Source organism: Neltuma alba, unplaced genomic scaffold (assembly GCF_004799145.2).
Source record: "Neltuma alba isolate B1F8T4 unplaced genomic scaffold, ASM479914v2 tig00013499_pilon, whole genome shotgun sequence".
NCBI classification, from domain to species: Eukaryota; Viridiplantae; Streptophyta; class Magnoliopsida; order Fabales; family Fabaceae; genus Neltuma; species Neltuma alba.
In genome coordinates, this window is record NW_021637725.1 from 2,160 (window position 1) to 24,129 (window position 21,970).

Here is a 21,970-nt window from a genome sequence, read left to right on the forward strand (position 1 = left end):
TTTCCAAAACAAATGTGTATTTATGTTGGGAGAGGTATATCCACGTCTAGTGATAGTGCCTTAATTAGGATTGTCTTTAATAAGAAAATACCTACCTATGCATATTTTTAAAAAAAAAGAATTCATTGGACCAAAAAAAAATCTCCAAGAATTCAAACTGATTCTAAATAGCACGAATAAAAAAAAAATGAATCTCACCATACCATTGAGAACTTTTGGAATTAATCTTGGAGTACCTTTTGTTATTAATTTTTTATATTGAAAATAATAAGTAGTAGTAATAATAAAATTGTACAAGCAAAGGTAATGCGAGTGGAGCCAATAATACACACACACACACTACTGGTCTAGAGTCAAGATCATTCTTGATTATTCCCCTTGATTATGAATATTTTTAGTGTAAAAGGGTTTGAAATTTAATTTATTGATTATTAAATTAATTTGATTCGACACTTCTATCATTGCAATCTGGAAAAACAAATCCATTTACCCACTTGATTCCTCCACCCAGTTCACTAATTACCGGTAATTAATTCTCCTATTAAATAACTATTTATTAAATTTAAATACACAGTAACTTTTTTTGTGGCCAAAATAAATAGTAACTATGAAACATCTTTTCCTGCAATAATAAAATCACGTGAAATAAATAGGGTGGACTGTAGAGCTATTATTAATAGCGTTCACAAAATTCAACTCCTCATTTAAAATCAATAAAAAACAATAAAAAACAATTTTTGCCAACAAATCAATACCATTTTGTTGGCCAAAAAAAAAATCAATAGCGTTTCCGGTTGGCCCCAAAAAAAAAGGTCAATAATATTGCTTTCAATCAATTTAGCCCCAAACATGAATATTTTTTTAACTAAATTTATAAATTAAATGCATCAAACCTATAACTAAAAAATTGATATTTTCTTAGAATTGGTATTTAAATTTTTTGTTCTATATTTTCAAAAGGTGAAATTCTAAATGAGAATTTTTTTGGTAGGCCGGAAGGTATATTAGAATAAAATTTACTTATATAAGAATTTTTTTTGTCAAAACATAATTCCAAAGTTTTGTCAGGAATTATTCCAGTGTGCACTAAATATTAATTTTATATAACGCTATGCATCATGGCAACCTGATGATGGATTTAATATAATTACCTATAGTCCCATTCTTACCCCAACAATCATTCAATATAATTAATTATCTTAAGTAATTAACACTAATTATAATATTAATCTTAATACTGATATATTAATAGGAATAGTAATAACGACGACAACTCAACAACAACCGCAACTAAATTCTTACTCTTTATTGCCTCTCTTTATTTATAACATTTTAAACTCCTTATATATATATATATATATATATATATAATCCTTAAAAAAGTGCTCTATATTTAAATAAAAATACATGAACTCACTGCTCGCAAGCTTAAGATCATATGTACAAACCACATAAAATCCAACATATCATATTTATTAAAGCATATATACATCTAAATCTAATGGACAATTATGTTTTCGTTAAACTTAAAATGATATTGTGTAAGGCTTCGTAAGGGGAAAAAAAATACAAAAATAACTCAGTAAATCTGTTTAGTACGACGTAACGAGTGTTAGCAATCTTGAAAAGTGTTCTCAAAGTATTTTTCCGTAAAACAAGGCAAAAACTCCTCTATGATTTTTTCGTAAAAACCATTAAAAACACTTTTAAAACCATAGTTTGGTTTCATCCAAACACCCCCGTAAATTCACTTTTCATAATCTATTAAAAAGACACTTATATTAACAATCTAATGAGCCAAATTTAGTAGAACAAGGTAATCTCTGCTTCTTTGCAAGGTTGTGAACTAAAATTTGAATAATAACGTTGTTCATAGTAATGCTTAATCATGCATCAGCTTTGGACAAAATCTCCTCAATAAATATTTACGACGTGAAATTAGGAAAGATTTAGAAGGAATGTTAGCTGCAAGGCTTATCTAATAAGGATCAACCAACAAGCCAATGTTCAAACCCACACGCTTATCACTTGTCGTACAGGAAACTCCTCCTTTCTTCCGCCCTTTTGTCTCCCCTACCCTGTCTCTCTCACATATCTCAAAATATATATGCAATATATATATATATATATATATATATATGTATAGCTTCCCACGCTAATAAATCATTGCCCGTTCAAGTGCTGCTACTCTCCCGCACCAACAAGCTCACTAGCCATGGCTTCTGCCACAGAAAAGCCTGCCGACCTGAATACAGGTCTGAGCCGCCACCGCCTCCTCCTCCGGTCACCATCATCGACTACTTTCAGGTGGACGTAGCTCTGAGGTTTCTTCTGTTTGCGTCGTCTTTGGTGGCGATTGTGGTTATGGTCACCAGCAAGCAAACAGAGCTTATGCCTTCTCTACCAGGAGGCCCTCCTGGTACTGTGCCTAGGCCTGCTAAGTTCAAATACTCTTCTGCCTACATGTGAGCAAGCTCCTCCTCCTCCTCCTCCTTCTTCTTCATCATCTCTTTCACTTATTTACGTCTCTCTCTCTGTGTATGTATCAGATGTCTCTCAGTTGTGAAAAAAGGTTAATCATACAAATATATGCGTCTGATTCTTTTTGGGTTAATTTTTAAGCTTACCAACTCCTTAACATCGAACCTTTCATATAAAATCCAGTAACTTCTATATACTGAAAAACTTCTGTGGTAAGGTGGAAAGTATTAATGAGGAGGAATTTAGTTTTCTTGGGATATGACCTAGTTTCGTTTGCAGAGATCTGAAGTTGATTGGTGGGGGACTATCTCTTAAAACTTGGGATTCAAGAAGCATGCCAATCTTAATTTTCATTTGTCTGAAACTATAGTTAAGATCCAAGACAAAGTTGATGAGGCTTTGTCTCCCCCCCCCCCTCTTTTTCTGTCAACCTTTCTTTTCCCCCTCAATAGTAGTAAATGACAAAAACAGTGGTAGATTCGCATGTTTCAGCAACCAGAAGGGGTATCTATATAGGACTTGTGAAGAATCCAAAGACAGCTTTTTAGAATAGATTGCTTCCTCTTCGTCTTTGGCCAACAGATTGCGTCCTCTTCTAAATTAAAGGATTTTGTTTTTGTTTTAGTTTAGCATATTATTATAACATTTTAACTGAGAGAACTACTAGGCTAGAAAAGAATATATATGGTGTTTTTTTATCCCCTCATAGAAGATGCTTCTGGTTTTAAAAATAAAAAACCACCTACCTCTGTGCTTCCTAGCTATGAATCGAATATCATTATTCATTAATTTTGTCTTATCTTTTTTACCTGTATTCTACTGAAACATACGACAAATATATCATATTTCTTTTAGAATACGCCAAAACTCTTGGCTCACCAATTTTATTCAAAAATTTAAACGTCAAAATCTTCCCATACGTACATTTCATTATATTTTAATTTCTTTCAAAGATTGAAAATTCTCAAACTGAGATTAGATACGATGATGATGCATGATGATGCAGATATTTCGTGACGCGCGTCTCTGTTGCTGGGCTTTATAGCATCCTCACCGCTCTTGCATCAATCTCAGTCATGCCCAGACCTGATCTCAAACTCAAGTTCCTCCTCCACTTCATATTCTGGGACGCGGTTAAGTTCACCAACCAATCAAACATTCGGTTTTTTCTTTCTTCAGCATTTTCTTTAATTTGTATCCATATAAAAGAACCTGTGATTGAATTTCTTTCTGGACAAAAAAAATAAAAAAGTGAAGAACCCTTAGCCAAGAAGAAGGTAGCTGTTTGGATCTGGATCTGTCAAATAGTGTGTTTGGGTTTTATAAAACAAAACTCATCTCATATATTTAACTCAAGTGTAATGCAAAATCACTATTCTTGATTAGTTGTTGCTATGATAATTGAATTGGAACCATATGATAAAACTATGATATGGCATTGCAGCTGATACTGGGGATAGTAGCCTCAGCCAGCAGCACAGGCCAGCAGGGGAGTGGCATATGTGGCTCTAAAGGGAAAACGACCATGTGAATTGGAATGAAGTGTGCAATGTGTATGACAAATACTGCAGACATCTTGCTGGCTCCTTGGCCGTCGCTTTGTTCGGCAGTGTCATCGCCGTCTTCCTTGTCTGGCTTTCAGCCTCCTCACTTCACAGCCGAATTCCCAGTAGATCATGATCATGATAATGCATCAGACTCAGTTATATGTGTGTGTGTTGTGTGTTAGGGTGCCTCCTCTTGGATTCACCAAGTCATTCAGTGTGTATCATAATAATAAGTTTCCAAACACTTGTTCCCTCCCGGGTGTTCATTATTTGTGTAAATGATAGTTATCTATTCTCCTGTACCACTTTTGTAATTTGCATTCTATTTTGTGTTATAAATGATCTGTAATTATTCTATCTGTATCAGAAACAGACTTTGTCATTCATATTTTCCACATACTTGCTATGTGGCTGACTTTAATTAGTATAATAAGACCTATTATAGGAGGTGTTTAGCAACCTTCAAAAGTGCTTCTCAGAAGCACTTTCCGCAAAACAAGACAAACTCCTCCACATATTTACTTCGTAAACCGTAAAAACACTTTTGAAACCATGGTTTGGTTTTTATCCAAACACCTCAATATCGATATAAGTGTGAAGGTCCTCTTCCTAAATGCTGTGTTTTTCACAGCATTAGCAGAGAGAAGAATAGTGAGTGAGTCGTGGTTGTTCGTAGAGTTTTTAAGGTTTTGGCCTTGTTGAGTTGCTACTAATTCAAAAGAAATATCAGAATGACAGTCACAGGCAATTGCTTCCTAAGTTCTTTCCGAATCTGAACATATTTACATGGATAATTTTATTGCTTGCGAGTTCAGTGTCCCTGATCTTACAAATAGTGTCCAAGCAGAACAACAACCAACAATTCTGCAACTAGATAGATTGATACTATGGTGATACTTATAGTATACATGCATTAGAAGTCTGATCCTAAGCATAAATATATGACAGAACAAACATATTGCTCTGTTGTGATAAACACTATACATCTATTAGCATCACAAGGATTATGGAAATAAGCATCCCTAGTCGTGTCCGTGGGTGATCTGGGTGGACCAAGGAGTTGTGTGGTGATCTTCCCCGGATATCTGAACACGTAAAACCTCGTGAATTGCACCTCGGCGAAGCAATGCCAGAAGGCGTCCATCATCAATCACCAAATCAGCTAACGAAACCCATTGGGAATGGGATTCATCCCTCATCCGGAAGCCATAGAACCATCTGCCAAGCTTCCACCACTTGATGCACACATGCCGCTCAGCAATCTCACTCGCCTGAAGGGCTTCTTTGAGTTTATCACCCTGCCACGAGAGGTGATTGTATACCAAAAAAGTGAACAATAACATCATTAAAGATTTACATTTAGATTCTTCATCCGGTTCTTTAACAAGGTTAGGGCAACACTATGCTTCTCTACGCACGTTTTTTGCAGTAGTAGTAGTTGATTGATATCTGTCAATGAAGAATGGAAAAATCAATTTATATACGGATAAGACTAAGGTTAAGTTTATTTGGTGTTTTCTATATATAAGGTGCCCAACATGTGGGAGAATTTTATTGAGAGATGCGCTGAATTATTAAAAATAAAAAATAAAAAATCCAGTCACGTCTTCATCACAGAACCTGATAACAAATTCCCAAAAAAATTACTTCAGTTTTGTCCTTTGTATCTATACCATGAAAAGCATCTATATAATTTAATCTTGGCTACCTGGTTCATGGCCCCATATTTAAGGGCACATATTTATAAGGGACGCATCATTATAATTAAACATTGGATGCACAGCAGTACCTAGTGACAATTTTAAGAAGGGCAAAAGAGAGAAAAAGAACTGGAAATATATAATATTGATTGGGATTCCACTTTATCCTCCTTCACTTTTTCTGAAGAAACATTCAGGTATAAGGCCATAAAGAAGAGGAATGAATTTCAAACAAAAGAGATAAGCAGATAAAAGAGAAATAATATCTACAGGAGATCTCCTAAGTTGATCTTCTTTTGGAAGTTCTTCATGATGAAAACTTGTAAACAAAGACAAAGGGCATAGTGAGTTAGATGAAGTTGGATAACCAGTTATCTTGCTCCCTAGTAAATGAAAAGTTGGAAGTAAGCTTGCACGTCTTTGCCATAATTGATTTAAGCATTAACAAAATATCATAGTGCTTCATAAAAGTTACCAAAGGATATTCAATTTAATTGAGATAAGATTTCAAATAGCCATGAACAAGAAACAAATGAAGAATGAAAAGGCACAAGTTCATTTATTAAATTAAAATTGGTCCTCAATAGTATAATGAGAATAAATATTAGATAGGGTATTTTGATTATGAAATTAACAAACATCATTACGATACAAGACCCACGAAACAAACCCTCAACCCGTCCCCAATTAATACTTACTCAGGTAAAACATACGTTGCTTCACTATCATATATACAAGCATAAGCCGTGTGGTACTATCACAGCAAGAATAACCAAGCAGCGACTAGAAAGAATGAATGTACTACCAGGATCAACAAGAAACAGTAAAGATATTTTCGTTCATGCTAGGCTGCTCTTATGTTTGCATCTATCAAAGTATCAATGATAACATATGCAACTACAGGATAATACAGAGGCAACAATTCAAGTATATTCATAGTATCATGTGCTAACCGTTCAAGTCCTAGCTGTCTAGAAGCAATTTTACGTAACTATCTTTTTGTTTTTTTAATACTCCATGCTGTATTACTCTGTATAGCTACATAAAGTGACCACAAAAAGTTAGTTTAAGATGTCAAATCTGCAGAAAATATTTACGTTTAAGGCTAATTAAAAAAAAAGTTGATAAAACAAAAGGTATTAGGTTTCAAGACATGCTCTTTCAGCCTAGAGGAAATCATATTAAAGGAATAAACTATGGTAGATCAACAATTGTGCCCAGAGTTTTCAGGAAAAACAACTTCATCCTGGATACTACTTACACACCGTGAATCATGATAAATGCTAGTTGGCAGAAAGTGAGACATTAATTATGATGAAAACAAGAACAAGAAAGAAGTTTGATTAGCTGAACTGCGTGTAAAATAATCACTGTAGTGGTGGACATTATGGGAATACCGGAATTCTAAGCCAAGTGAGGCAATAGTGTAGGCCAACCAAGTTAATCAACACGTTCAGTTTAGTTCTGAAAAGGCACATCTGGACATCTTTGAAGCTAAGCTTCATATCATCCAAGCAGTTAATTGCTTTCAGATAGTCCCCAACCTCTAGTGATTTAGAGGGTGAGCTCTCTTCCACAAACTTGGCAGCAGCTGCTGCTCTAACTGCCACCTCATTGTGCTTCACGATGTACAGTTTCCTCCATTCCTGTAACCCAATTTCCAAGTAAATAAATAATAAAATAGGCCCAATATCAAATATGCCAAGAGTCACAGGAAAAAAAAAAATGAGTACATTAAAGATTTATACCCTCGATAATTAATCCCATTGAGCTTGAGTCTGTGTAATTAATTCGTGAATGAATTTATCTGTGAAAATAACAAGCTCCATGGACTAATAACTTTATGAAAGGTAAACTGGTCTAACAATTAGGGGGCAAGTTAGTAGCTTACTCCAGACAAAACGGTGCGAAGCATGTTAATTTCTTCCATACACGAGAACATGATTAAGACATTAACACAATGATAATTACTTACCTTCTAAGCTCAGCAGAAGCAGGGAAAAGGACCTTGGGTATAGTCTATAAGTCAATAGAAGTCATTAAAATGAAAATCGAATAATTTGAGGATGTTGAAGTCTTGATGATCAAATGTTACACACCGCCTCAATTCAGAAGCTAAAAGCAGATAACTGGATCACCCATTTAAAAAAAAAAAAAAAAAAAGTGGGGAAAGGAGAGAAATTGGGGATACCTTGAGATTGGGAGCATTGGGAGGAGTGGAAGAAGATGACAGAGAAGGCCATCTTTCTCTAGTTAAAGACTCCCAGATACAATCTGAGCCACAAAGTTCCCTCCAAAACCTTGAGCAACAGCCCAACGCGCACAAATCTCGTACCTTCTCGCACAAAACCAAGGAATCAAACAAATTGGAAAACAAATAAAAAAAAAAACAATAATCGGAAGTTATCTATGCTATGGTGCGTATAAAATCACACCGGAAGCATCGAAGCAATTTTGAGGGCAACATCTTCAGGTAGCGTGTTCTGGATAGCTTCCAGTTGCTTCATTTCTCTTCGGTCTTCGCGGAAGAACAACACATGAAGAACAGATTAGTAAGAAGCCAAGCTCGTGGTACCGAGCGTGTGGGAATTTTTTTTCCCCCTTAAACTTGACCAAAAACTATTTTTGGAGACAATGGGCTTCAACATGGGCTCATGGGCTTGGATGCTGGGTCTCGATCCAATATAATGGCCCAAATATAGAAAGAAGACACCTAAGCAAAATGGAAATAAACGAGACTGGCTCATGAACAGAGGATAATTTTTATTGTTACAAAAAAAAAAAATTAATGCAATTTTTTGTCCAGGAAAGAGTTACCAGAAATAGATATGTTATGTGATATAATCCATTTATTTGGATTGAATCGTATGGGCTCAAATAATGAATAATTGAAAATCTTTTATGTAATGATTTTTATGAATTTGAAATTTGAGATATCATGTTAAACAATATTGAACTATTTCTATTCCACTCAATTGTTGTTGAAAACTGAAACTGCTTATAAAATTTATAAATAATATGATCCTGTTATTAGTGGTGCTCATATGATTATTTTTATTCAAAAGGCAAAACACTCTTAAGTCAAAAATAAGAAAAAGGCTACTTGAGGTAAGATTAATTAAAATATATTCAAAAAAAATATTTCATAAATTTTTGAGTAAATATGATGGTGTTATAATTAATTAATTAAGGGGGATTGACAATATGAGCGCAAGAGTTTGACAAATAAGTCAAAAATGTTCAAAGTGACTATATATACATTGGCTGCTATATGTATATTCATAGCCAATTAATTAAGTTGGCCACCTACTCTGATGTTCCACCAACACGGCTTAACAACCTTAAACTTATCCATTTCCCAATTACTTTATGTCAAAGTAGCCATTAATTTCATTTTAATTAGTTGATATGCTACCCACGCTGCTTAATATTACCTCTAGTTCTAATTTTAAATGTGATCTTATAATTAGGACTGAAGATAATATAAGAACTAGTTTACTAATTTGAGTAGATTAAAAAAATTAATTAAATTAGTTATTTGTAATAAATAAGTATTGTCTTTTTTAAAATATCCTTACTAATCGAGCGTTATTTGATGAAATATTTAACTTATGCAACTACTGAAAGGGGTATCTTGAAAAAAAGAATAAATATGATGGACAAAGTGAATTGAGGTTTTATACTTAAAATCTAATTGAAAATCAAACTAACTCTTATATTAACGAACAAAGATAGTATAATGTAAACGGGACCCAAATTATATTATTTATTCATAAGATATAAATTAAAGTTATTACCGGATCAAGCAGAGCCTAACTAACACTGGATACCTTTTTTAAAACATTTTTAAATGTAAAGTTGTGAGTTTGAACTTTTAATTCTAAATACAAGTTTATTTTAAAATATAAATTATATTATAAATGAGTATTATATTTAAGACTAAAAGAGTATAACAGATTTCTTTATTTGGCAAAGAAAGTTCATATTATATGTTATGCAAGCCTTTCTCATTAAGGGAGATATAGGGTTGTATAACATAATACAAATGCACATCAAATTAAATATTATTCAAAAATTTTCACGCAATTAAAGAGTAATTGATTGATTGGGAGACAGCAGCAATGATATACATTAGATGTACCACATTATAACAAAAATATTTCTTTTCCTTTTTGCATTTTTCTTATCACGTGAACCAGAGATTACTTAAAACTAAATATTTTAAATATTAGATAAGCTAACATTATCTAATTATCTAATCTCATAAATTCATACACTAACATCATTCATTGTCCGCATGCATTAATATCAATAAATGTCATCTCATCCATCTTTTGTTTTTTTTTTTTGGCCAATATCATCTCATCTATCTTCCTCTTATAAGAGGCATTTAACAACTTTTTCACATATTAAAAAGTATTCATTTTTATTAAATATGTCCATATTTTCAGTTTTTTTATAAAATATTTTTCCTTTATCAATTTTATTAAATTGTTTTGGTCTTATCTTTCTCTACGTCTTTATGGTACTTAAAGGAAAAAAGTAACTGATGCTTCTAGAAATGATAAGCTCACTGATGCTTCTAGAAATGACAAGCTCTCTTATAAAATATGCACAGGAGCCTTTTTTTTTTTTTTTTTAAATAATCATGTGAAAAATCAGAAAAAATATTAATCCATTATGTTTAAAATATGAAAAATATAAAAATTACGGGGGTAGGATTTTTTTCTCTGTGGGCGGGGCATTTTTCTTTCGGTAAACTATTGGAGGTGTGTAATAATTGACTTCTCATAAATTCATTTTTGTTAAAAATTGTACTCATTCGGTTCTAAATATAAAATCTTTTTTGTAATATAATTTACACTACAAAAAAATTTTATACTTAGGACTGGAAGAATATCATTGATAAATGATAAATAATACAACTCATTTTAATATTATTTAAATTCTTGTTCTTTGAAAAAAAAAATGAAAAATGAAAAGAGAAGAAAAAAAAGAAATGAAAGGGACAAGAGGGAAGGTGAAGTATAAGGTGACCAACCTTAACAACCAATAATGTGTATGTCAGTTGATGAAGAAGCTGTCCTTATACTTCAATCCTCTCTTTGCCTTTCCTTAATTTTAAGCAACTTCCCCTTCATCCCCACTCCTTTTAATTTATTATTCCTCATCATTTCATATCATAAACACTAATTTTAATTATCTTTTAAACAAACCATTAAAAATGTTATCGACCTGTTGGATTTGAATTAACTTGTTTTAAGTGATCTGGTAACTCGCAATATAAATATGTGAAGAAAATTTTGTCTCATAAAACCTAAAAGTGTTTTTTCACAGGATTTTCAAGCACTTGCTAAACATGTTCAGTTATATGCACTCCAATTTGTTGGAAATTTGAGATGAAATGTACATACTATTTTACTCTCTTGTATCTTTAATATAAGAATTAATTGGGGAATTAGATTTAGCCCTGAATACAATATCTAAATTTACTTTGTTTTTCATATTCATTATTATCCCCTAAACTAATTTATATAAGTTTTAAAATGATATATAATATAATATTGTACAAAAATATTTTAAGGAGATCATGCCATATATTTTTGTTATCCTTCACCTAGTGGAAGGAACTCAAACACCAATCATACCCACAAAAATTCGACATGCAAATTTATCAAATAGCTTCGATAGATCATATCACATTTATTATAATTAAATAATATATTTAATCTTTTAATGTACCCAAACTAATAAAATGATTTTTATGTGAGTAGCATCATATAGACATATTATACCTTGTACTGATGTAGTATATGTTTTCTCTTTTATATAATGTTAGGAGTGAATCTAATCCCGGTGGACTGGATCAATTGATAGGAATCATCATAACGTAACCACGGGTCTCTAGTTCGAAGCATGAGAATATAGCACCGTAGGGGCCAGGGACGCCAATTTTAATGGCTTTTGTCAAGTCTCGAATCAGAATTAGTCAGGACTCGTTAGTTGAGTTTTCCGTGACATAAGGATTGGCCTAAGATACTGGCTGCATTACACAAAAATGTTAGAAGTGAATCTTTTACTTTATCGGCGTAAAAAATTGAGGAAAACCATGATTGCTTAAACGCCAAGTTTTCCCCCTTTATGTCCATTATTCAACAATGTCATACACACTTAATTTCATGCTTTTCACCATTTGGGCTATGCTTTTCTTCCTTTTTACTTTCACATAAAATACAAAAAAAAGAAGATCCATTTTGAGATAATTTGTCAATGAATACAAATCCAAAATTCAAGATACGTTGTGTTTAGGTTGGTATTGTAATTGTCTGTGTATACGTATGTGTATGCACATATATAATATGTTACAGTCAATCATAACAAAAAATTGTTTAAGTGGAAGCGACTAATTTTATTTCAGCAAAGTTTATATTGATTTGAGTTTAACAATAATTAAATTTGGATTAATTAATAGTATCATAAACATTAAATGTTAAAAAAATAAAATACATAAAGGAAAAAGTATAAAGATACTAACAAAAAGTATAAATATGCACATTTGTTATGTTAACTTTGGAATGGAGGAATATTCGCTTCATGATGTATGGTTTCAATAGATGCCTCACGCTGTTGCTAGTCATTTCGGTAGCAAGAGAAAAAGGTTGTATGTAATTATATACATCTGCATGTTATTATTTTCAAAACACGTGAAAAAAGATTTAAAAAGTTGGAAAATATTTTTATCAACATTTTTAATCTCTGTGTATATTAAAATTATTTTGGTTGGCAAAAAAAAACTATTTTCTCTTAATATGATTAAATATAATTCAATTGCTATTAATACTAGCATAGAATTATTGATTGATTTCATCAAATTAATTATATGATTATTATAATCATTATAAATTGATTTGGATTAATCTGTGATTATGCTTTTAAAGTACTGTTTAGTGGCATTTAATATTTTAAAATATTTTTATTTAATTTTATTTTTAAAATATTTCCTCAATAGCACTCAATAATTCAAAATTTTACGAGCAAAATTACACAAGAAATAGTTTAGGATATTTATTATTCTGAGAAAATATTTGATAAGTAAAACCACATTAAAAAATTATCTTAGGATGCTGATCACTATTGAAAATGCTTTTAAGATTAAAAGTGTATTAAAAATACTTAAGAGTACTGAGTATTACTAAGAAAATATTTTAAACAAATTGCACAATAAGCCAATTGATTTTGTATTTTTTTTCATTTTTATACTTTTATTGTATATAATCAGGCGTATATTAAAAAAAACTTGAATTAATATAACATTTTCAGGCAAACTGTTACATTGGGGTTGCAGCCAATGTCATATCTTTTTTCTTGGGGAAATGTCATCTTAAATATGAGGGAACCCAAAAAAAAAAAGGAAAAATTACACTCAGGTCCCACAGAACACAATTAATATCAAAAAGGTCCCACGAAATCACGAAATGATTCTGAAGTCCCCAGGGACCTGTATGTAATTAATTCTAATTGTAAAATTACCTACTTACCCCTGTTAATTTTATTGCAACAATTCGTTTACAATCTCAATAGTGGCTGTTAACAACCCGAGAAGACGTGATTGACAACCTCGGCAGTGCTCATGACAACTCATTCTGTGGAATGTCAGGGGCGTTGTTGAGGTTGTTAACCACTTCTTCTCGGGTTGTTAACAGCCACTGTTGATGTTGTAAATAGGTTCTAATTTTATTGCAGCAATTCGTTTACAATCTCAACAGTGGCTGTTAACAACCTGAGAAGACGTGATTGACAACCTCGGCAGTGCTCATGACAACTCACTCTGTGGAATACCAGGGGCGTTGTTGAGGTTGTTAACCACCTCTTCTCGGGTTGTTAACAGCCACTGTTGAGGTTGTAAATAGGTTCAAATTAACAGGGGTAACTACGTAATTTCACAATTAGAATTAATTACACACAGGTCTCCGGAGACTTCAGAATCATTTCGCGATTTTGAGGGACCTTTTTGATATTAATTGTGCTCTGTGGGACCTGAGTGTAATTTTTCCAAAAAAAAGCTTAGTTGATTAAAGTATTTATTTATTTATTATATCTAAAGCAAATTAATCCAACCAAAACACAGAAAAAACAAGCTTTGTAATAAACAAACAATTGCCATAGCAGGGGAAGCCAGTCATGCTGGCAAGGCTAGCCGAAGCCTTAGAGACATGGGGCCCATGTGTTGTACCTACTCAGCCAATCACATTTTGCCACGTTAAAACAAGAGCATGCAAAAAATGTTCGTGGTCGGCAAAATTTTCAGGCCACGTGGCTCTGATTGTGCTGTCCGATCAGGATTGGTTGGTATGGGTTAACCATGGAAGCTTCCTCACTACATACAAACTCACAGTACTGACTCTGAAACACACAGAAATATCACCTGGTGGGTCATCCAAAATCGTTCCGGTTAAAAAAAAAAATAAATCCAAAATCGTTGATATTTTCCTCCAATTTCAACTTAATTCAAATAAATTACAAAATAAAATAAATTTGTTAATTACTACATCATATTAAACTCAATCTTTCCGAAATATTCTTAAATAATATTAGATTATATATAAATTTATATGTTATATGATTGGATTGAAAAAATTGATAAATATAATAAATAAAATAGACTGTTATTTTATATTTAAAATCAAATATAATTTTTTAACTAGTTTTTATGCGAAGGATCATAGTAAGCATTTAATAAAGAAATTATATAAGAGCACAATATTTTTTTGCCAGCAATATAAGGGTACAATATTATGACTAGTCAAAAATTCTTTTTTTCTTCACTCCTTCACCTTTTTCCTTAATTTTGTGTAGTTTAAATTTACAAATTTTTAGTCCATTATATTATTTTATAATTTAATTATTTTTAACAAAGATATTATCTAAATAATTAATAATTAATTACAAAACATTTTAATATCTTATATAATGTATAAAAAATCATTTTCATTATTAAATAATATTAAAAATATCAATGAAAGTTAGTCTCTAAATTGTAAAGGCTATTATGTTGTTCAATCATGTAAGAAAAGTCTTCAATTTGAATAGATTATACTTTTTTTTATCCACTATAAGGAACAAATAATATAAATATATTAACATTGTTAAGACAATATATAATTAACTAAAATATGATAGGAAGAATTTTACATTTCTAACTTATGATATACTACATATTCTACCAACATGTTTTCTTTTTTATATAATTAAATTTTTAGCCCACAAGCAATTACTTTTTTCCAATCTTAAAATAATCTATTTAAACCGTTTTGCTAGAAATTCCAATATGATTATGGATTAAGGTTACGCAAGTGGCCTGATGACCTAATAAACCTGGTCTTTGTGAAACTAATTATTTAGTATTATTATTTTTTATAATTTTCATATAATATATTATTTTTAATCATCATCATCAATATTTTTATGATTTTAATTTTTGAAACCTCTTTTAAAATTTTAAATTAAGTTTTAAATTAATGTTATAAAAAATGAAAGCAAATTTTAAACATATAAAATTTTAAAATGATTGTTTTTACCATGATATTATTTTTATAAAAAATTATTTTGAACGATGTTAATAATTTTTTTATGTGTTAAATTATTTTTTTCCTCAATTTTAAAATATTCAAAAAAAACGTTTTGAGTCCAGCCAGCCAGAGCCCGACGAAAGCCACACTGGCTTAAATGGCACATCGGCAGCCTGTTATAGAGTGGTTGGCAAGAGAGAGATGCGCCCCCACGGAGTTTTTCTGTCTCAAAAACATTCTTTTCTTATGAACACATCTTTGAATCTGGCAAGTCCAAGCTCAAGAGTTCCAACTTGAACTGTTTCAACTTTGATTCCACAATCACAAAAACAACACTCGAACAACAAAAAGAACACCAGAAAGAAAAAAGCTTTTACTGTTTTTTCTGCTTTTCCTTTCTTTTCCTTTCCTCTGTATATATGTGGGGGGTGTCTGATAGAAGCTCATTTCTTTGACTGTACCCCATTTTGTGGGTGACTACAAATCATTGCTCTCTCACCTTTTGTCTGGTAAAGTTAGGGTCTCTTGTATTAGCGTATTCTCACATTCCATTTATTATAACCCCTTTTCTACTTTTCAAGATCGGTGAGGAAAATTATTATTAGGGTTCTTTCATTTATTTATTTTTTTTCTCCTTTTCCGAGGGCTGGATAATCTTCATGGGGTAAGATGTTTGGGTGGGAGGAAAATGAGGGAAAATGTGGGTGGAGCAAGTGTTGTGGGAATGCGATGAGGAGGAGAGTGTGAGTAAGTGTATTGAGTGAGATATGGGCTGTGTGTTCGGAAGAGAGGCGTCGGCGAAGTTTTCCGGAGAGACGGTGTTGGAGAGGGAGAAAGCGAGGGAGGAGAGGAAACAGGAAGTTGCAGCAGCGAAAGCAGAAGTGATTGAGGTTCAGAATGGTGGGAATCGGAAGGAAGGTGGAGAGGAGAAGAGTACACGTCCAAGAGGGGAAAGGCGGCGATCGTCGCGGCCAAATCCGAGGCTGAGCAATCCACCTAACCATTTACACGGCGAGCAATTGGCGGCAGGATGGCCGTCTTGGCTCTCCAAGGTTGCAGGGGAAGCCATCAACGGGTTGACGCCTAGGAGAGCTGACACTTTTGAAAAGCTTGATAAGGTATCACATCTTGGGGTAATCTTTGTTTTGTTTCCATTACAAGCTTGTGGAAGCGGAACACAGCTTTCTTTGGTTTGATTATGTTGTTTGCATTTTGAGAAAGTGTGATGTAAGGAGGAGTTGACTCTCGGGGTGTGATGCTTCTTTGTTTTTCTGTTGTTTTCCATTTCCTTAAATGGAGAGTGTTGATGTTTTCTTTCAACCGAGTTTAAGATTAATTTTATTGGTAATTTATGTTGCCATTCTCTATCGTCTGGTTTTTGAAATGCAAGCAACACGTAAAATTAGTAATACTGTTTTTTTGGCATGCTTGGATTGGAAATTTGTGCTTGCATGTAAGTTGAAAGCCTTCCAGTTTCATCAAACCCTCATAAATTTGTTTTTATTTCTACTTAATTTCCGATGTTATAAACTTTAAGGATTACTATCTTTTTTTAATGTTCAGATTGGCCAAGGCACATACAGTAATGTATACAAAGCCAGAGATAATTTAACTGGGAAAATTGTTGCCTTAAAAAAGGTTCGATTTGACAATTTGGAGCCAGAGAGTGTGAAATTCATGGCCCGAGAGATTCTCATATTACGTCGACTGGATCATCCCAATGTTGTCAAACTGGAAGGTTTAGTGACTTCTAGAATGTCATGTAGCTTGTATCTTGTTTTTCAATACATGGAGCATGATCTAGCCGGACTTGCCACAAGCCCATCAATTAAGTTCACCGAGCCTCAGGTATTGACATTTCAGGCCTTGGTTGGTTCAAATATAATTTTTTTAGATAAATTTTTTCTTGTGGCGAATTTATTTTAATTATCATATCCATATCTATTTTAGGTTAAGTGTTACATGAAGCAGCTGTTTTCTGGTCTGGAACACTGTCACAACCGTCATGTGTTGCATCGAGATATAAAGGGGTCAAACCTTCTTATTGACAATGAAGGGATTCTTAAAATTGCTGATTTTGGATTAGCTTCCTTCTTTGATCCTGATCACAAGCACCCTATGACAAGTAGGGTGGTGACTTTATGGTATCGACCTCCAGAACTTCTTCTCGGGGCCACTGATTATGGTGTGGGAGTGGACCTCTGGAGCGCAGGTTGCATTCTTGCAGAATTGTTGGCCGGAAAGCCAATTTTGCCTGGTAGAACAGAGGTAATCTTTGAATGACTGAATATACCATACCATAGAGTTTCTCTTGCCATCTTTGCGGGGAATAAAAATGTATTCACTTCAGTAGTCGATGGTGCAGGACTTTGTTGCCATTGGCTTCTCAATTTTCCGCAACTTCTTGTTTGTGAGGTTGGTGCTTTTGTTCTCTTATATAGTGTTATTCATGCTTTCTAGGTGGAGCAGCTACATAAGATATTTAAGCTATGTGGTTCTCCTTCTGAAGAGTATTGGAAAAAGTCAAAGTTGCCTCATGCTACCATTTTTAAGCCCCAACAATCATACAAGCGATGCATATCAGATGTATTCAAAGATTTTCCACCATCATCCTTGCCACTAATCGAGACCCTTCTTGCAATTGATCCAGCTGAACGTCAGACTGCCACTGCTGCCTTGCAAAGTGAAGTAAGATTTAAATTTTGGTTCCCAAGTGAACACGTCAAAATCACCTTGTTTTTGTTGTCTCTTTATGCTTGATTGCTCCCTTCTTGTCATCTAATGTCAGATGAACTGGTAAAGTCAATCTCTTCCAAAAATACTAAAAAAGGGTTTATATCATACTACAAGAATATGACTGACAATTTCATTATATATATGAATAGAGACGATTTTAATATAGACAACCTTCTTTTCATTATCTCTTTGATCATGCTGTTCTGACTTTAGTGTGCCTATTTCTGTTAATCAAAAGGGAAAAAAAGAAAGAAAGAAAAACGTAGTGCTTTGTATCCATGTTCTTGGGTTATAAATATGAGAAGTGTACAAGTTTAATGGACAAATGTGTGGCCATCGAATTAAAATATAAACTTGTCTTGTTATTGGAAAATTGTGCATTTGTTATATTTTAATTGGAGATTTTGATAGCAAGTATTTAAATAATTGCATCTGAGTGTAATCATTAATCATTCTATTACTCAAGTGATTGAAGTTTCTGTCATGATTTCATAATAACCACCTGAAGATATGAAATTCTGTTTACAAGTGCACTTAGTTTCATTAAAAATACATGCATTCAACCCCCCCCCCCCCCCAAAAAAAAACCCCTAAAAAAAAAAGGAAAAAAAAGTGAACGTTACCCTGTGTTCAATTATATATTGAAAATGCATGTCCTTGGGCGCTTTTCTAAAATAAACCCTGGGTTATATGTTGTGGACCTCTGCTTGTGCTTACTCCTTACCATTGCTTTTCAGCACATGCAAGCAACTATTTAGCTTCTTCTTCTTCTTCTTTTAAACTCTATTCCTCTGCTACTACAGACGCTTCTATCCAAGTTCTGGATTGTCATGGTTTTTCTTGTTTTGTACTAAATCCTGTTATGCTAACTTGTTTAATTAAAAGTTGATAAGCTAAGTCAAAAAAGTCAAGGGATGTGTGAGCTACTTTCTTCTCTTTACTAGATTCAATTTCTTGCATCTTTGGGCATCGTTTACTTATAAGTGGCCATACTATTTTGAGGCAGAAGTCTGGTTGGTTGTTGCTAACTGAAAATGATGATAGTTATGCACTGGTCGTTTTATTTATGACGCTGCGCTGATTAATTGCACTTAAATTTCTCAAGAGTTTCAATAATTAGATGTGGGGATCCTAATTTGATATTGATTGTTTCTCTTTTGTAGTTCTTCACTACAAGACCTTATGCTTGTGAGCCATCTAGCCTTCCAAAATATCCTCCCAGCAAGGAGATGGATGCAAAGCTACGAGATGAAGAAGCTAGAAGGTGGAAGGCTTTGGTTACTTTTGAGTTCTGATTCATTTGAAAATTTGAACAATAATCTAAATATGCCTCTGGTTAAATTATAAAGGGCAGATCCTTCACTTATTTAAATGAGTGTTTCCACTATCTGAGGAATTTCTAATAATCTGCATAAAATTTGTTATGAAAATTTTCATACAGGACAAGACTCAGCTTGTGTTTTCATTATAACCCGCTAACTTCATTTCTAGCATATTGCCTTAGTCTTATTAGAATATGTAAATGTTTTCCTATTCGTTGGTACACTCATTTCTATTATATTTTTGCTGTTCCCATCTTTATTTGATGGAGCAAGTTAGATGGCATCTATGTGACACGAACATGCATGTATGTTGCTGTTCTTTTCCAAACGAACCTTTTCACGGACCCCTCGTTGATTTTATCAGCAGTAGAAGATTTTTTATTTGTTTTAAAAAACAAAACGAAAATGTACACATTGTGATATTTGACTTCATCGTTTGCCATCAATGTAGATTGAGAGCAGCGGGTAAAGCCAATGCTGATGGTGCTAAGAAATCTCGTCCTCGTGACCGGGGAGGGAGGGGAATTCCTGTTCCGGAAGCCAATGCTGAGCTTCAGGCAAATATTGATGTATGTCTATTAAGAAATCTCATTCGCTTCGAAAAACATCTCGTGCTTGTCACAATTAACTTGAAGTACATATATTTTAGTTTCATACTCATTTGTTCTTGGCCATCTTTAATACAGTGAAGTTGCGTATTGTTCACTTTATTTTTTTGTGGATATGTTGTTAGCTTGATCCAACAAGTTTACCTTCTTGCCATATACTGCAAGTTTGTTGATTTCATATTTGTTTTTTACCAAGCAAGAATTATTTGCTCCATGTCAATTTGGTTGCTAGCTATCTTAGTAGAGCACTTTCTACCTTTAGTCATACGTGTATCCGCACCAAACCCCTGGCAACCTTCAAGAAGTATTCTCATGGATCTGCTTTTAAAATGATAGAATTGTAAAATTGGTCATGAGAGCACATTTAACTTGTTCAAAATCATTGTTTGGAATGAATGTCTGGATATTGAGGTTTAGCTTTACATCTAATGGCTCTTATGATTTAACCTCCAATACAGAGACGGCGATTGATAACGCATGCAAATGCTAAGAGCAAGAGCGAGAAGTTTCCTCCGCCCCACCAAGACGGAACTCTAGGCTATACTCTGGGTTCTTCACATCACATGGATCCAGTATTTGATCCTCCTGATGTTTCATTTAGCTCTACAAACCTGTCATACCCAAAAGCCAATATTCAAACATGGTCTGGTCCATTAGTGGAACCTGCTGGCGGGATGGGTGCCCCAAGGAGAAAGAAGAACATGGCAGGTGAATCGAAGTCGTCGAAGAAGGACTCAAAAAGATAAGATTATGTCAGGAGCCAACAGAAAATTCTTGTAATATAGCATCGGTGATTTTTGAGGAGCCTGCATGAAAGTGGAAAGCGCAAATGCTTGCTGATTTGATGTGTGCAGCTGGTAAAAGCCATTAATATCATCATATCACAGAGAGATATAAGTTTGACATCGTAATTCCTACTTCGATTTCTTTCTTGATCAGAGGTTTAATCTTTATCCTGTCTATGTTAATCTTTCTTTCTTCCTTTCTTCTGTTGAAAAGTCTAATTAGATTAGAGGAACATCTAATAAACTGCGACCAGTATTCATATTTTATATTCGTCCCTAATTTTGTTACGTCTATAATATTCACCCATAGTTTTTCCCCTCTTCTTTCATTGCACTCTAGAAGCCTGTGAACCCTGCAGTAATCATAAATACTTGGTTGAACTTGGCTTTGGTTTGTTCATCATGGTAATCTCAGAACAATGAATAAGGAATGTGTAGGAGTGTCTTGTGCCTGTTTCATCCTATGTTACTTGCATTTGTCAGTCTTACATTCATTCCTTTATCATTGGATTGATATCATTGGCACATATATAAGCTTGATAAGTTATGTGCCGACGCCCAAAAGCTTTATTCAACTAACTCAAAAAACAGCCAACAAAATAAACTTAAAATTTGGGTCGTTTAAATTATGTGCTTTTAGTATTCTAATATGATTATAAAATTCTAATGTGTTAAATGAATATTTTGTATTGAATAATAAATATAATATTAGTTTATATTTGTTATTTATGCATCTCTATTTAGTTCTTCATGTTTTTGCTTGTTAGCTAATCCCTAAATCATATTCCTCAGTTTTTTCCCTTTAAAAAAGTGTTTCTGGTTCTAACTAAACTTTCCATTACGTGTTAATTTTATTGGAAAGTATATAATATTCTACGCTAAAATATATTTTTGTTCTTCACTTTATATTTCCTTTTACCTGTCTCTTAATTTTATTTTTTAATATGGCCCTTTAAAAATTTTTTAAAGCTTTTTTGTTTTTGTTTTTCTCAATATGATCGGATTAAAAGAATAATAAAATAGCATAGGGGAAAAAACGAATAAAATAAAAAGACTGAAATATAATTAAAAGTTGTGGGTTCAATAGAGGGGAAAAAAATAAAGAGCCTTCTGAAAACACAATACCCGGTCAATGTGTTGGGCCTCCCGAAGGCCCAATAACAAATGCTGCCGATCCAGTCTGCTGTTGACATTGCTGCATAAGTCGCTGTTCACTCTTTAT

General features: G+C 33.1%; 2 protein-coding genes and 1 pseudogene across 2 annotated transcripts; 2 read left to right on the forward strand and 1 right to left on the reverse strand.

Annotated features, from left to right (window-relative positions):
* Positions 1–1,618: 1,618 nt before the first annotated feature.
* On the forward strand, positions 1,619–21,148 carry LOC114737822 (probable serine/threonine-protein kinase At1g54610). The gene is made up of 9 exons (XM_028925805.1): positions 1,619–1,630; positions 12,379–12,386; positions 15,903–16,415; positions 16,861–17,145; positions 17,248–17,565; positions 17,758–17,985; positions 19,197–19,297; positions 19,807–19,924; positions 20,422–21,148. Exons 3-9 carry the CDS (start codon positions 16,065–16,067, stop codon positions 20,707–20,709), a joined length of 1,689 nt encoding a protein of 562 aa, XP_028781638.1. The 5' UTR covers positions 1,619–1,630; positions 12,379–12,386; positions 15,903–16,064; the 3' UTR covers positions 20,710–21,148.
* LOC114737843 (CASP-like protein 1D2) lies at positions 2,040–4,176 on the forward strand (annotated as a pseudogene).
* On the reverse strand, positions 4,789–9,083 carry LOC114737824 (uncharacterized). Its single transcript, XM_028925809.1, has 4 exons — positions 9,039–9,083; positions 7,920–8,135; positions 7,126–7,374; positions 4,789–5,326 (listed from the first exon to the last, which is right to left on the reverse strand). Exons 1-4 carry the CDS (start codon positions 9,081–9,083, stop codon positions 5,051–5,053), a joined length of 786 nt encoding a protein of 261 aa, XP_028781642.1. The 3' UTR covers positions 4,789–5,050.
* Positions 21,149–21,970: the final 822 nt, after the last annotated feature.